At 34.9% G+C, this 16,161-nt stretch overlaps 1 protein-coding gene across 10 annotated transcripts in view; it reads right to left on the reverse strand.

Annotated features, from left to right (window-relative positions):
* Window positions 1-16,161, reverse strand: part of ANGPT1 (angiopoietin 1) — a 356,431-nt gene that overhangs the window by 4,121 nt on the left and 336,149 nt on the right. For 4 of the 10 annotated variants that reach the window (XM_049093342.1, XM_049093343.1, XM_025450372.3 and 1 more), the window contains one exon: window positions 9,394-9,524. The exons of 1 other annotated variant lie outside the window; for it this stretch is intronic. In XM_049093342.1, the coding sequence (XP_048949299.1) occupies window positions 9,394-9,524 (131 nt within the window). Of the gene's footprint in view, window positions 1-6,691; window positions 7,309-9,393; window positions 9,525-16,161 lie in introns of those variants that run through there. 5 more of the 10 variants (XM_049093344.1, XM_049093345.1, XM_049093347.1 and 2 more) reach the window with 5 other exon arrangements.

Below are 16,161 nucleotides of genomic sequence, written 5' to 3' on the forward strand. Positions count from 1 at the left end.
GAGGTACTCTTCCATCATGTTAATGAGCCTTTCATAGTCTTCCAAATATCCACTATGGTCTCCAAAGGAAATGCAGCTACTCTATTATTAAGAACTACTACAAATCATAGAATGATCCTCCAAGTTACATTAGGTATTCAGGGTAAAAGTGTGTGTTTTTGTTTGGTTTAGAGAAAGTCACAAGAGTTTTGGACGACTGTGGGAAGGCAGAGGTCTGCTGCCAACAGCAGCTTGGCAATAAAGGGCACAGGCTGAAGAATACATTCATTGGGAAATTTTTTATGAGTTTAGGAAAGAGACAAGAAGCAGTAGGAGCACGTAAGAGAATCCAATAAATTGATCTTGTGTGTTTTTCCTAATGAGTAAAGTAGGGTAATGTTTGTGGTTAGGGGAAAGGCATTTTGGAGACACTGAGAGAGAAGACCATACCGCTGGGTCAGAGTTAACAAGAGAAATAGGAGCCTCAAGTTGAGAAAGTCTGAAGATCAAATCACATAGTCTTTTGTGAACAAGGGGTGAGCTCTCAGGAAATGAAGGTAAAGAAATAGGCAGTCTTGGTGCAAAGCGGAACAATGTTCACAGAAAACTTTAGAGTTTATTGTGTCTACTTGTCCATCATCAGATGAACAAGCAAAACATTCTCTAGGAATAGGAACCAATATTTAACCAGAAGAACCAGATCTATAAGGTTGAATGTTTAATCAAATATTACTTAGAGCCCTCATTCTGTAACTATGGTCTGCCAAACTATCGTGAGCATATGTTGGCAGCATAATGAAGCAAAGAAAAATCAAGAATCAATTCAACAAATATTAACCAACAGACAGATGTAGAGGTTGGTGTTAAATATAATAGAATTCCTGGTTTCCAGGAGTACACAGTTTTTTTTGTGTAGGAGAGAGACAATAAATTGTTTAAAAATGAGATGATGGTTGTTAAATGGAGATGAACAAAATCTATGGAAACAGAAGCAGAAGATGCTGTCCATGGGTCCACAAGGTTTACTTTTTTACCACCTGAGCTGTGTCCTGAAGATCGATGTGAGCTTATTGAACAGAAGGAAATTCTGAACACAGTGTGTACTCTGAGAGAGTAGGAGAAAGTATCTGCCAGCAGCCTGGCTTGGCTGGACTGCCACTAGGTAAGGGGTTGGAGAACATAGGGCAGCAAAATAAACAGAGGGAGAACACAGAGGTTTCTGTTTTATTTTTAGAAATTTTCTTGTGGGTAATAGATGGAGAGCCTGTAGTACACTAGACAAGAAATTACAAAAAATCACATGTGCTGACTGCACCAATTAATGACAAAGATACCAAGCAGTAATAGTTATAATAATATTTGATATGTATAAAATATTTAATATGCATCAGGAACTATGCTACTATTTTTATAAGCATTCTCTCATGTCTTCCCCCACCAAACAACCTTAGTTGATGTGGCAGGTATTGTAATAAAGACACTGATGTTCAAGAGTAAGGAGATTTTCCAAGGTCACACAGTCACTTGTGATGTGGTTTATAATGTCTGATCAGCCATTTTCACAACATGGTTGTATGGATCAAATAAAATGACACATTGACTATTGAGACCAGTAAAACCATAAATAAGTGTTTATTGTAAGTTATCTAGGAGATGGGATAGAAGGTTTAGGGTAGGAACAAAAAGGATTCAATCTTGTGGGGCACCATAATGATTTAATATTGAAGACCAGATCATCAGTGCTAATATAGATCTCCTCATTTGCTTGCTAGGGTTTATTAGAGCAATATGACAATAATTTGGACCCAAATGAGTACGGTCATACGATGTTTGCATTGTAGAGATAATGGCATTTAAGTACCTAATATGATTTGAACAAGTGTTTTCAATGATTTATCTTGACATCATGTGGAAACCAAAGACTTTATGTCTTTGACTATCTTAAGACCAGTGGGCCAGGCACACTATTGCCTCTCATGGAACAAGCGACCATAATAAAGATGATGAACTAAGATGGCACAACACAAAATGAAAGGGCAATTATTTCTCTTGACAATTTTGGTCATAGTGTCCTTTGTAAAATACTCTGAACATCAAGGTAGCAAAAATAGTTATTTGTGTGCAAGCAAGAATTCTGTTTCCTCTGATACATGCAGTTAAACAACAAAGGAATTTCCACTTTCTAAATTTCTTTGAAAAAAATAAGCATGGCCGTTTCTCTTAAACAGAAATCCTGGAAAGGCAAGGTTTTAAAGCATATTTATAGAAAGCCAGTGAAAGTAGTCCTGGTTATTCATATGTATGTCTTGGCATTTGTAGATAATCCTATGTGCTTGTGGTAATCAGCATATATACAAGTCTAGCATGCAGTCAAGGTGTTCGCCATGAACACACAGGGAGTATGTCTGGGGCTGCAGTTCCTCTCTGATAAGATACCAAATAGCTGAGGATATTATATGTCCTCTACAATCTTGGGGAAATATTAACTCTTTACTTTGTTCTGTATGTTCCAAGGAATAACAAATGAGCCACAAGCTAAAGAAGTTAATCTAGGAATGGCACTTTAGGCATAAAAGAACTCAGCGATGCAAGCAAAGGATGAGGAAACCAGCAGCTTCCATCTGCCGTTGGGACAACTGATAAAACGTCTCAAATGTTTTCAGATTGGCAACTGTGGAGATGTACGTTGCCAAGCATTTTTCTTCATAACCTGTAACCTCATGTATATTTTAATAAGAAATCTGAGATGCGTGTTTCTAATTCATTTACACTTAACTCATTAAAATTTAGTTTTGTACTAACTATCCCGGGCTATGCCGGCCTTTAAAAGTCATTCCAGTCTTTTATCTCTGAAGCAGAAAGCTCACACTTTATCACCAATAACTAAAACTTTGCCCAGAAAGTAGGAATTTGATTCTAAACTTTGCACTCAGGAAGTTCACATTTATTTGAAAATCAGGAAACCTAACTCTCAAATTCTTCTGATCCTAAACAAAATGTCCTTCAACACTTCCTTTCTATGGTAAAAACCACAGCAAAATGAAAAGATAGACCAGTTTTTATAGATTTCTTTCATTTTGTAATGCATGCATCCTAATCAGCAATGTGCAAAAGAACTTGCACAGAAAATCAGATTTGCCTCTTTTCTTGCTAAGAATGAGGCTGAACAAAACTGACTGGTGCCACTGTTATCAGTGGGATCATTACGAAAAATTACCTACTGAGTTCATGTGTACAAAGTTGGCCAAATCCATTGCTAGTCTTAAGGAGCAGCTGCAAGGGTCTTGGGTGCATGTGGGAGGCAAAGGACCTTTCTCAGAGGTCTGCATTCCCTCTGTCATCTCATACTATATCCCCTTCAGGCCAAGAACTTGGCTTTTTTTCCTTTTTCTTCTCTTTGTTCCAAAGATGAAAAACGTTGTTGATTCTAGCCAGTAATCTTGAATTCACTGAAAACTTTTACTGCATGCTCTTACTGTCTCTTCCCTCCCTTGCACTTCATTTCACTTTTAATGTTTAAGTGAGGAAATCCTTGTGAACGTGTGCTGCAAACAGTTAAACAGAGCTAACTGTTGTCTCTGAATGCCATTCATTTTAACAGAGGCAGTAGAGGGAGTGGATAAAGCGATGGTTTATCTAGAGGTTGTGTTCAAATCTTACCTGACACTGATTCTATGACCTTCAGCAAATTAACTTCTCTGTATCTCAGTTCTTGCCAAAGCATTATTGTGGCGCGAAGTTCAAAGGGTCTTTAGAAGTGTCATGTAAGTTATTAAATAGAAATAATTTTGGATAATGCAAAAATGCCTGTTAGTATGACTGCAATAAATTTTCACTATATTATAGTAAAAACACACAATTAAGTGTTTGATTATTTCTCAGGCATTGTCAACTATTAACTTTTGGTGGCAGCCTTGCGCTTTAGGCCTCAGTCTGGTTTATTTATTTATTTTTTCAAATTTACCTTTTGAAAGACATTTTCTGATACTCTGCTCTTTTTTCCCATAAGCAAAAACATTCTCCAGAAAATAGGAATATAATCTTAAACTTTGTACTTAGCACATTCATATTTATTTGGAAGTCAGGAACCTAATGCTCAATATTTTCCAATTCTGGAATTTAGTCTTTTGGGGTTTAGTTATTCTTAGTCCCACTCTTCATATTCATGAATTTCATGTGTGTGCCTGCAAATACATATAAATATGTATACTTCTGTATTTTCAATCCAAGTTCACAAACACATTAATACATTGATTTATTTTGTCTTTTCACAAAATTATCATTTGTGATTTTGCAATGCCCTTTCAGGGTCTGTGATAAAATATTCATTCATGCAACCAGTAATTTATTAAGCACATACTATGTGCCAGGCACTGTGCTTGGCAACATACATTTTAGAGGAATAGGCTTATGGATTAGGTACTAAGTAAGTAATTATGCCCTGATATAAGGTAGTGCAATGTATATTTTTGTGGTCAACCTTAAATTATCCATATGGATCTTTTCTCTCAACATGTTTGCCTTAACACCTAGGGAATTCGAATTATCTGACAAAGCTTAGTGTATTCTTCCTGGATTATTAAAAACTCTAAGATGATCATATTTTCTCAAAGATCTTGTCACTCAGCATCATCCACCAGTTGGAGAAGCCATTAAATTCTTTTATTTTCTGTCTTCTTCAAGATTATATAGCAAACCATATCAACCCTCTTCTGCAAGCATTTATCAACTCTCTGCTGTAGCATCTGGTAAGTTGTAGGGTGTACTAAGAAATTTATGTGTATGGCTTTATCCTGTCTTTTAGGGCTGAACTGAGAAATAGCCTTTGTTAGCTTTAGCAAAGTCTTGTCTGTCGGCTGACATAGTTTATGCGTGGGAAAAGAGATCGGAGTTTCTACCACAACAGATTCTTTCTGCAGAAGGTTAGGTCACAGTTTTACATAGCTTTTCTATTATACAGTAAATGTGGAAATTGTGTTGAAAGAAATGTAAGGTAAGGGAAGGAATGTAAAATAATACCACGTTTTGTTTTGTTTTGTTTTGTTAGCAACCATTAATAATTGTAGTTTCTAACAGATTTTAAAAAATACTTATTTGAAGAATGCTAATTTAAAAAAAGAAGAAGAATGCTAATTTAATACCAAAGACTATGCTTTCTTTGAATGAAACATTCACTTTGAATCTAAAAGTTGTTCACTGTCTGAATTCCGGAGTCAGAGGTTTTTTGCATATTTGTTTTTATATACAAAAAATCCGTATAAACAAAAGCATGCGTTGAATGAGATTACATTTTCATTTTCTTAATGTTAAATAGTAGATAAACTTTCATGTTTAAACGAAATTGATTCCTTTCTTTGGGCTCAGGAGGGCACGCTAGGAACTGTCCTACAAGATTAAAATATTTTCTACAGTCATCTCTTAACTTTCTTCCTCCCACTACTGAAGCATACAGATTTTTCATAATATCCTTCATATTGGGAGAAACTTAAGGAGAAAACTTACAAATTTTCCTAAGGTCAATGGCATCACAGAGCAAAGACATTTCTGGCTTATAAATCTGTGCTGACAAATCACCTCTATTTAACGATTAATTAAAGGAGCAGTTGTCTAGAAGATGTATGTGGCAATTTTGACCTTGAAGTATATGCTTTGGTCCCAGAAGAAATATGTAACAAAACATGAAAATTATTCAATATTTAAATTGGATGGAGAAATCGCTGGCTTTCTGGTAAGGTAGGAACAAGTACATATACTTCTGGGAAAGGAAGTATAAAATATTGTGATATCTATTTCTATTTATACAAACGTGCTTTCTCAGCCTGCTATCCCTTCTCTACACTCTACAATGTACTATGAATTACAACCCATGCATTGAAAAGTAATATTGCACGTTTTCCCCTACTTTAGCCACAATGAGTACACAGAATAACAGAATCACTAAACCAGAAGAAAAGGTGGGATATTCTTATCTAGACCCACAACTGCAGGAACATGCATAAATAAGTTCTTTTAGATAAATTGCCTTATATTCTCTTCTTGAAGATGTCCACAACTAGAAATGCACAATCCTCCCTGGCAGCATTTGATCCCCGGAGACTCCATCTCAAGTTACTTCCCCCTCCTTCAATAACTCCATCACATGTTATACTTTGTCTCTAAAACTGGTTGTGACATGAAATCATTTGTTGTTTACTCTTTTGTTGATGGTCTCCCTCAAATAGATGCAAGTTCTATTTTCTCTCGCTCATTTCTCTAAGAATAGTTGATCTTTAATGGTTATTTATTAAAAATATGTTCCATTGATAGAAGGAAGTTAAGAAGTTAGGATATTAGGAAAGAAGAAAGAAAGATCAAAATGTTCTACCTTATGGCTGGCTGAAATACCTTCTGCTTTCAATTAAGCTCATCTCCTGTTGTTCAGTCTTTGACAGATAAGAGTGGCAACGATACCACATTCTCCAACCAAAATCCCTCCACGTATTTGCGCAAAACTATTTAGGACAGTTAGCAGGCAATCAATCTTACTTTACCTCTAATTTCTTTCAGAAGAAACAAAGGAAAAAATATATATAAATAAACAAGATAAAGCAAAGCTTTAATTGATGATAACAGAAAACGATGAATTATTAGTTTCAAAGAATATAAAATCTTACATCTTAAAAAAAATCTTACTTCTTAAAAGAAACTATTTTAAATAGGCAGAAAGTTCAAATACAAATTTTAAAGAAAGAAAGGAAAAATCATTAGGTGAAGAAAATGATTCTAAGGGAAAAAATGACAGAATAAGTATTGGTGGTGGGGAGTAGCTAAGTAGAATGAATATAAGTTCCAGGCAATACTCAAGTTACCTGGACTGTCATCGACATTCATCCTTATGTTCTCCAGTTCTTAGCTATCTAAATTCCACATTTTCGCTTTGCAGAGTGAACAGATTTGCAAGGCCTGGATTCTTTCAAAGGGATATTTGATAGGGTAATGGCGTTTATTACAAAAACACATTTACTTAGACGATTCCAGCCCAAGCAATAAGTGGAAATTTTCTCTCCCCAACATATGTGTTTATTGGTGAGTAAGAAGCAAGTCCAAGAATGATTATGGATGAAAGAACATGACAAAGTTCAATCATTTGAAGCAGAAATAAAATCATAAATCTGAGCAATGAAGTTTTCTCATCAACAACCAAGGGGTGCATTCTCCTCTTCGCTTTGCTCGATATTTTCATTATTATGACAGAAATAGGAACACATTGGAATGCTCTCCTAAGGCAAGGTTTGAAAGATTTTACTGTTGGTCTTTCATGTGTTGCACTTATTTGGTAAGAAAAATTATCTGTAAAAATAGATGTGGAGAAATTGAAGCATATTTTAATATTAGAATGTGCAGGAAACTAGACAAAGTCCTTTGTTCTCTGTATAAACTTGCTGACAATTCCATTTGTGGGATCAAGGAGGCAATGAGAAGAAAAATTTTCTTTCAGGAAAAAGGTTTAAAACCTAACCTATGATTACCATTTTTTGAAAACATTCTAAATTTATAACAACTACATTAGAAGGAGAAGGACTTTCACCTATTTGATGAGGTTGAATGTCATAGCATTTTAAAGTACAAGGAGAAGGATATGATAGAAGAAGAATCATAACAGATTGGCTTTGATAATACCAGTGCTGGTTTCATGCTGAAAAGATGCTGACGTAAGTGTAGTGGTCAATGGGATGTGATTTGGGAGTGTTAATGGAGGACATGGGGCTAGGGATAAAAGTGGAAAGATTTCTTCAAAATCACATCTCCATATTCCTTCATGCTCTGTTAACTGATGAGAAAATATCAACCTAATGATACATTTCATTGGCTTCAAAATTTGAAAGTGATTTCAAAGGTTACAAGATGCTCATTCATTGATTCATTCAGGTACCATATTTTTAATGGAGTTCCTATGTGCTGCATCTACTGCACCAGATGTTAAATACAAAATGGTGAGCATTAATTTGCTCTTATTTTCCTTATGTACAAGATAGAGATTAGAGTTCCTTTCCCTTCTTATCTCACAGAGCTGGTTTTGAGCTTAAGTAAGATAGTATAACCTATGCAATAACATATAATAATACATAATAATAATGATAGTAATATCATGTTTTGGGAAGGAAAATAATCAGTTTCAAGAGTTTTTATCTTACTGCCATGAAAACATGTTCTGTTGTAGATTAATACAGAAGGACAATCACAACAGCTAATGGTTGGAGTGACTGCTATTCCATGAAGAGAGTGAAGGAACACTAAAACAGGGAGAGCAGAAGCACTGGAAAGAAAGTTTCCTTTATAATTTTGTTTGGTGCCAACTCCTTCCTTGCCAGGGCTTAGAACATACTTGAGCTACATCACTTGACATTGGGTTTTAGCTTAGTGTTTCTCAAACCCCAATTAGTCATGCATCAATGTCATAGATATTTCCTATTATCCATTTATAATTTTTATTAATATTTAATTAATATTTTTCTTTAAATCAATAGTATGTTCTACATGAACTATTGTGACTACGTTAAAAATGAGAAGATTATATAATTCCTTTAAAGAAAAAAACCAGGACCACTTGCTATATATAAAACCCAATAAAATTGAAACAAAATCACTTTATTTAATTCTAGGTGGGTTCCATTGTCTAACCAAGGCCCTGAGCCTGAAGCCCAAGGTACCTTCTTTGCTATGAAGGTTATTGAGTGATTATTGAGGAAGTGCTGAAAACAAATGTTATAGATATGCTAACATCAAACTGAGAATTTCTCTTTGATGCAATCAGAAGGCTGGAAAGTTACTAAAAAGTTCAAAAAGGATTACCCTTCTTACTCAGTGATACAGTTTTAATGTTTAATTTAATGGTATTTCTTATACCAGCTCAAACCTCTTGCAGAAGTCAATATTCTATAATGCAAAGCCTTTGTGTAGCTGGTCTGAATTTTATGACTTTAGATATAACGGTACCTCTTTATTCTTCTTATTCCATTTCAATAGAATGGCCAATGAACTCTATCTACTATAGAGTTTCAAAACACTTTGTAAGGAGGATTTTTTTTCTCTCCTTGTGTGCTGAATTCCCAAATTGTTGTTCATTCCAGGATGGGTATCATTATGATTATTTAGAAGGCAGAATAACTGGCACTATAAGAAGCTAAAGAATGTATTCAGAACCAAGCTTACTATGCTCCTTTTATAGACATTGGGGGAGGAGGCAAACTTATAAATATGCTAGCAACATCTTGCACAAGAACACATGGTAAATTAGTTGGCAGAACAAAATAATCTCTAAGGACTTGCTCTTAAGTTTCCTGACCAGAAGATCACAGTCCTTTCTCATAGATAAGAAACTTCAAGCTTCAAACCAATGAAACATAACTTAGAGAACGGCCCCATAGGACTTACCTCCTGTTAGCATGAGGGCACATTTGCACATACAGTTGTCATTATCTGCATCTTTAGTGCTGAAATCAGCACCATGTAAGATCAGGCTGCTCTGTTTTCCTGCTGTCCCAGTGTGACCCTTTAAATACAACCTGAAGTTTAAGAAAAGGGAAAAGATAAGCCATTCAACAGAATAACAGAACCCAGAAGACCAGTTTGTTGAATGTTTGCCTTTTTCATCATTTTCTCCCTTCTTTGTACTCAGCCCTTCTAACTAACTACTATGAGATGGAAGGAAGGAAGGAAGGAAGGAAGGAAGGAAGGAAGGAAGGAAGGAAGGAAGGAAAGAAAGAAAGAAAGAAAGAAAGAAAGAAAGAAAGAAAGAAAGAACTCACAGATAGTAAAATTCTCTATGGCTTGTGTGCTTGGTGTTTATTTCATAATGCATATTCAAATTTATATGGTTCTCTGATAGGGCAGGATTCACAAAAGGGAAATGGGTTTACTACCACAAGTATTAATCTCCAAAGAAAAAAAATGTCTTGTAGAATGTCATTACAACATATAATTATGTTAATATAGAATAGTGATGATGTGATGAACATTATTCTTCATAGCAATGCTAGTAATAATTCTCATTGATTGAGGACTTGCTCTCCTGTGCCACTCTGCTAAATGCTTTCCAGTTATTATTTAATTTAATTTTATGTTAGATTTGTGATCTAGGCATCAACACACCAATTTTGCATGTCAAGATTTAGAGAAGATAAATAAGTTAAAATTTGGCAGTTTGACTTTAAAAATCCAAGTTCTTAATCATTATGCATTCTCTGAACAAATGTTTGTTGAACACATACTATATAACAGAAATTGTTCTAAGTATTTAAGATTTATCAGACAAAAGGCTATGCCCGTAAGAGGCTTAACTTCTAGTAGTATCCCTAATATTAAGTTTAAATGCCAACTGTTTAACCTCAAATATGCTGTTCTTCAAAGAACCTAACCTATCTTACTCTCTAAAAACATTTCTTATATAAAATTTACATTAAACTAGATTATAGGCTAACAGTTGCACATACAGAAAATCATCTGGTTATTTATGGAAAAGGCCTTTTCACTAGGTCTAGGAATTTATATTCAGTTTTTATCTCATGTTACTTTCTGCTGATTGAAGAATTCTGGTCAGGAATTCAAAAACTAGTGGATAAATCACAACTGGTGCCTAATGTAGTTCTCTGATGTTTGGTCATTTCCTATTGATTCTATATGTTGTTTTCGTATCTGGGTACTTTGAACAAGTGCAAACTTGCTTGAGTCCCACAGTGGTTCCTCAGGGCTCAGAATAGCTAAACTAAGGTTGTCAGAGTGTCACTGATATTCAAGGTCTTCTCTGGTTGAAATTCTACCCTTCTTTCTAATTCTACCTAACAGGTTCCTCTTAGAAGTCTCATTCATCAAAATCCTCTAGGAATATTTCTTTCACACCCACATACCACTTCTGTACCAGAGTCTCATTTATGTATCTTACCCACCCACAATATAGTCTGTATGAGGGAGACACTACTAGGTCCTGCACCAGTTCTGAACAAATTTTACATTATTATTAAACAGAAATAATACAGATCAATTAATATTTGGGTTTTTATTTTTTCACATATAGATTTGACTTGTGTTTGCACCTAAGTATATGCATAGATCCTCCCAGTGTTTTGTGAGGTCGATATTAGTTTTAGCAAATAACAGTACTATTGTATGCTTGCACCAAAACATTTTACAGATACTCAGCAGAGATTTTTGAGTCAGAGTAAAATATACAATTAAGCCCTACTCAGGTTTTATTGTTTTCAATGATTAATAGAACCTGTAGTTAATAGTAGGTTGAAGGAAGCTTCTAAAGCTAAATTATCATACACAAACTTGTATTTTAATACTCTGAGAGCAGGCTAAAAGTCACTGGTGATAGAGAATTGGAGAATTCTTTAAGTGTTGCAGGCAGCCCACATGTAGATGTGTTTCATCAGAGGAAAGTAAAGGAGGAGGTTCCCAATGGGAGTCTAGGACAAATTACTTGGGTGAATTCACAACCTTCTAGATTTGATCACTTTTCAGCCTTTCAGAGATAGACAAATACTCACAAAGCTAAGGGAGACTTTTGTCAGTTCTCCCTTCACAGTCAAAATAAGAACACTGTGGGTTCAGACTCATGGTCTTCTTAGAGAGAATTTCACACAGAAAGCCAAATTATAATTGGAAAGTTGCTTGTTTGGTGAACACAGAATCCATTGGGAGAAGAAGATGAATGATTCCAAAATTGAGTAGTTATGACTCTGTAAGGATGAAATTTCTTGCTCCACTGGGACTGGGTGAGATTAGCCTACAGGTGTTCTCGGATGAGCCATGCTCTGATTCTTGACTTCTCTATGATTGTGATGATTTTCTTTCTTTTTCTTCAAAAGGTAAGTCAATACCATTATCCCTATAGTCACTTTAAGCTCACTCATGGGGATAGAGATTCCAGAACACAATGATTTTCTGCACTGTTATTTGTAGGTAATTAAGAACAAATGTTCAGTTGATATTAAGTGAGTAACTGCTATGTGCTGGATGTAGTTTATACTTTTATCCTTTCACAGAATTATAGTTTAAGCCTCATAGTTTAAAATGGTTTCTTTGTATTACCATGGCAATTGGAATGCCCAATTATAAGTTTAGGAAGTTGAGAAAAGCAAAACGAAGAAAATAAAAAGCAACCTAAATCTCACCTCTGAATATAACTATTCCTGACATCATGGTTTATACGCATTTAGTCTTGTCTTTTTTTCTCCTCTAAATTGAAAATGTTGCCTATTTTAAATATATATTTACTATCTCATCAAATTCTTGTAAAAATTTTGAACAATGCACATAAAGTTGCCCACAGGCCTGTCTTATCTGTTTAGAAGTATTCACTTATATTAGTTTTGCATCTTTCAAAACAGTTTGTCTTCACGTATAAATACAATGAAAATAAAATTATACTCTACATATTTCTTTATTTCATGCTTTCTATACATAATTTTATGATTTTTTCATGCCATTTCGTATTCTTCTCCAACATAATTTGGAAGCTACTGTATGACAATATCATCAATTGTTACAAGTTTAAGAGTGCTTTCATATATCTTCAAATATATATGCAAGTATATAGAATGAAGTATAAAATAAACATCAACAATGTCTTTTCCTAATCTTTACCTCTATGACCTTCATTATTGCTATACGTTAGAGTCTGTAAAAGTAAAGAAAAGACATTTTTCCAGATCCTTTTAATCAACATTAGAAGGGCAATCTTCTAGTTCTGGCAGCTTTTCTCTAGATTGCTACAGAAGCCTTACAACTGGTCTCATCACCTTGAATCTTGCTCCTTCCCCTTTGTCATAAAATCCATGCTCCATGTGGCTCATTCAAAAACCTGCATCTGATTGGCTAAAAGAGATTTGGGGAGGAGTCATAGACTTGTCCCATTTCAAGCCCTTGCCTGGATCAGAACTCTCCCCGTCTATCTCGCAAAACGGAGGAGGTTTCAAATCTGAAAAAGTTACTCTGTCCCTTATTACAGGTGGGATAATATAGACTGAAGAACCTAATGTATGTAATGTGGGGACTTCACAGTTTTTGATTTTAAAAATGTCATTGTGGCCTGGGAGGTGGGGCAAGATGGTGGAAGAATAGGGTCCCCAAGTCACCTGTCCCCACCAAAAACCTGCATCCTATTATTCCTCTGTTCTGGTTAAAATCCCTCATTTGTTTTCCCAACAGCTGAAAGACTGTAAATTCCTTATTGTGGTTTACAAGGACTTTAAACATCTTACCCTCCTCTACTTCTTCCCACACTGCCCAAACCCCCACACCTCTCATTGCTTATTTCCTGTCCATGTACATAAAACTCCAGCCTAATCAATTACTTGTTCCCTCAAAGCAACACACTCTCATTTCTCTGTATATCTACATGTGCTGTCCCCATTCCTGGAAGGCCCAATGTACAATATATACATATTAAACCATTGTGTTGCATGCTTGAAAATTAATATAATGCTATATGTTAATTATATCTCAATGAAAAAGAAATGAAAGTAGAAAGGACCAATATTTAGAGGGTTTTCACTGTACAAAACTGAGTAGAACTTGGAATTTATATATAGTAGTATTCATCTCCCCTGAGTCTATATCCTTAGTATGTCACAGGGGAGCTACTTATGCTCTTCTAAAGTAGAGGTACCAATGGACAGTCGTTTTCTTGCCCTTTGAAATAGAGATGGTGTTTCACAAAAAAATTAATTTTTTCTCACCACAATTTTAAGAAAGTTACAAATGAGGACAACTATGCTTCTGTGGAATCCCATAAGGATTCTGGGAGCAACTGTGTAGTTAACGATAGGTCATCTGAATAGTTCAGGGGCTCATTCCTTCTTAGTATTTAGCTAGTACAGAGTAGGAGTCATTGACCCGAAGCCAACAATTTTAGCTGGTTATTTGATAAAGGCAAACAAAGAGCTGGACATTCACTAATGCCAAGTATTTTTTCTAATTAGATAAGAAAACTTATTTGAATTGAGGCTCAAGTGTAATCTTTAGGTGGTTCTTTTAAACAGTGGTTCTGCCTAATTTCTAATGTCTTTATGTATAATTAGTTATTTATGGCTTTCTATATTCTGCTAATGAAACTTTACTTTACAAAAGAAAAGTTGATATAAGAAGGGCCAAAGTCAGCCATGTATCTGAACATGGTGAAAGGAAACCTGAAGTGTGAGTCATTAGAGAGAATACTCCCCCAAAATAATACCATGGGAATCCTGGACATCTATTTCTTGTGTTCAGGCAGTGTAGATGTGGCTTGCAAGAAGGATGGATGATGTGTTACAAGATAAAAACCAAACATTATTCCAGAGTAAAGTATTTGGCTTAAGGACAGAAATATGAAGATAAAAAGAAAGAAAGAAAAGAAAAGAAAGAAAGAAAGAAAAAAGAAAAAGTAAAAGAACCCCCCAACCACCAAAATAACACAAAAACTCCAAAGAATATGATTAGATGTGATAAAAAAAAAAGGCAGCCACAAAGTAAAATCATGGTATTCATTCTTTTAAACCCATCTTTTTATTATTAATGAGGAAAAACCCCACATTTCTTAGCACAATTTGGTCAGTGGCTGTAAGAATGTCAGCATTAGGATTTTTTCAATTAGCATTTTAAAGAAAAATGAAACAGATAAGTGCATATTGAAATTGGTCCTGATTCCCTAGTCATCTAAGATGATTCTCTAGTAATCCTCAATGAAAATATAGTTATCCCTTTCCTTTCAGTTACAGAAATTTATATAACCGGAAAGGCTAAATCATATTTCTTAATAAATATAGGACAATAGTGAGTTCTATTATGAAAGAACAGGCTTCAAAATATACCTATGAATCACACAAGTGATTCTGTAACTTCTTTAAAATGGGCAGTCCAGGGTCATGAGTCTGGTTTCTCACAAATTTTGTCTACTTAGGAGACTGCCATATTTCTCACCATTTTTATATCTTTACTGTATTCAGGGAACCAAGAGTCTCTTTCATTACTCAAAGCAGTGCGAATTTTATGGATGACAAATTGAAGTTTGGCCTTGGCTCTTTTAAACAGTAGAAAGACTCTCAGATATCTGAACTCTAAGGTCTTTCAAACTGACAAGCTTGAGGAGATCTTATGCAGCAGATTTCCATTCTGGCTCTGAGCTCTTTCCCTGCCACCATATGGAACTAGTTTGTCTTTCTCACAATCACTTGAAGAAAATACAAAATGACCCCCATGGTTTTCTTTCAAAGGCTGGTAGCAATGACTCAATCGGACAGGGTTTCCCAACACTGTTGTCTCTTGGTTGCTGCTACTCCAGGGTTGACTCTGCTTTTAACACCTTCCCTTCCTTACCAAAAGAGCTGGGCACCATTACAAAGGGGGCTAGCAGAACATGTCTTTTAGAACTGAGTTTAAATGACACAGGTGGAATCTTCTGCTAAGAGTAAAGATAATTTTTGTCAAACCACATATACAGCAAAGAATGTTTTAGACTTCTAGCAAGATTAAGCATTTGTTTGGTGCTATAAAGACATCATTGGAGAGTATACAAATATTAGTACTGTTGGAAAGAGGTTAAGAGAAAAATTCAGGAGATGCTAAACTGCTAAGAATATTTAGTGGAAGAGATTAGCTTTGGAGGCTGTGGAGGACATGGGCTTTTGGAGAGGGATGAAGAAGATATTTTCAGTAAAGGGGTTGTGAAGTCCATAACACAATTAAGTTTTGAGATTAATCTAACATAAAACCCAGATAAGAAAGGAAAGCGTTTCTGTCCATCATTTGAGTGTGCTGGGAATGTTAAATGAAAAGACAATGAACTTATTTGGATACTAAGCATTTAAGATAGATTTTATTCCTTTTATTGCATTAATATTTGAAGCTGAAATTCTTTATGTCTAAAATGCCCTGTTCGTTAAGCATGTAGAGTTCTAGAGGAACTACTAAGACTGGAAGCCTACAGATAAAGGAAAGAATATAAATTTATCTTAGCACAAGGAGAGACTTGAGTCCTAATTAGACTTTGCTAATATAAAAAAATTATCTCTAGCTAGATAATTAGACTTTGCTAATATAGTAAAATTATCTCTAGCTAAATAATATTTTCTATTTTTTAAAAATTGGAATAACATATTTGACACAAACATTTTATTCTCTGTAGTTCAGGATTGTCTGAGTGTATCTCATTGTTTTAAAGGA

Source organism: Canis lupus, chromosome 13, assembly GCF_003254725.2.
Source record: "Canis lupus dingo isolate Sandy chromosome 13, ASM325472v2, whole genome shotgun sequence".
Lineage (NCBI taxonomy): Eukaryota > Metazoa > Chordata > Mammalia > Carnivora > Canidae > Canis > Canis lupus.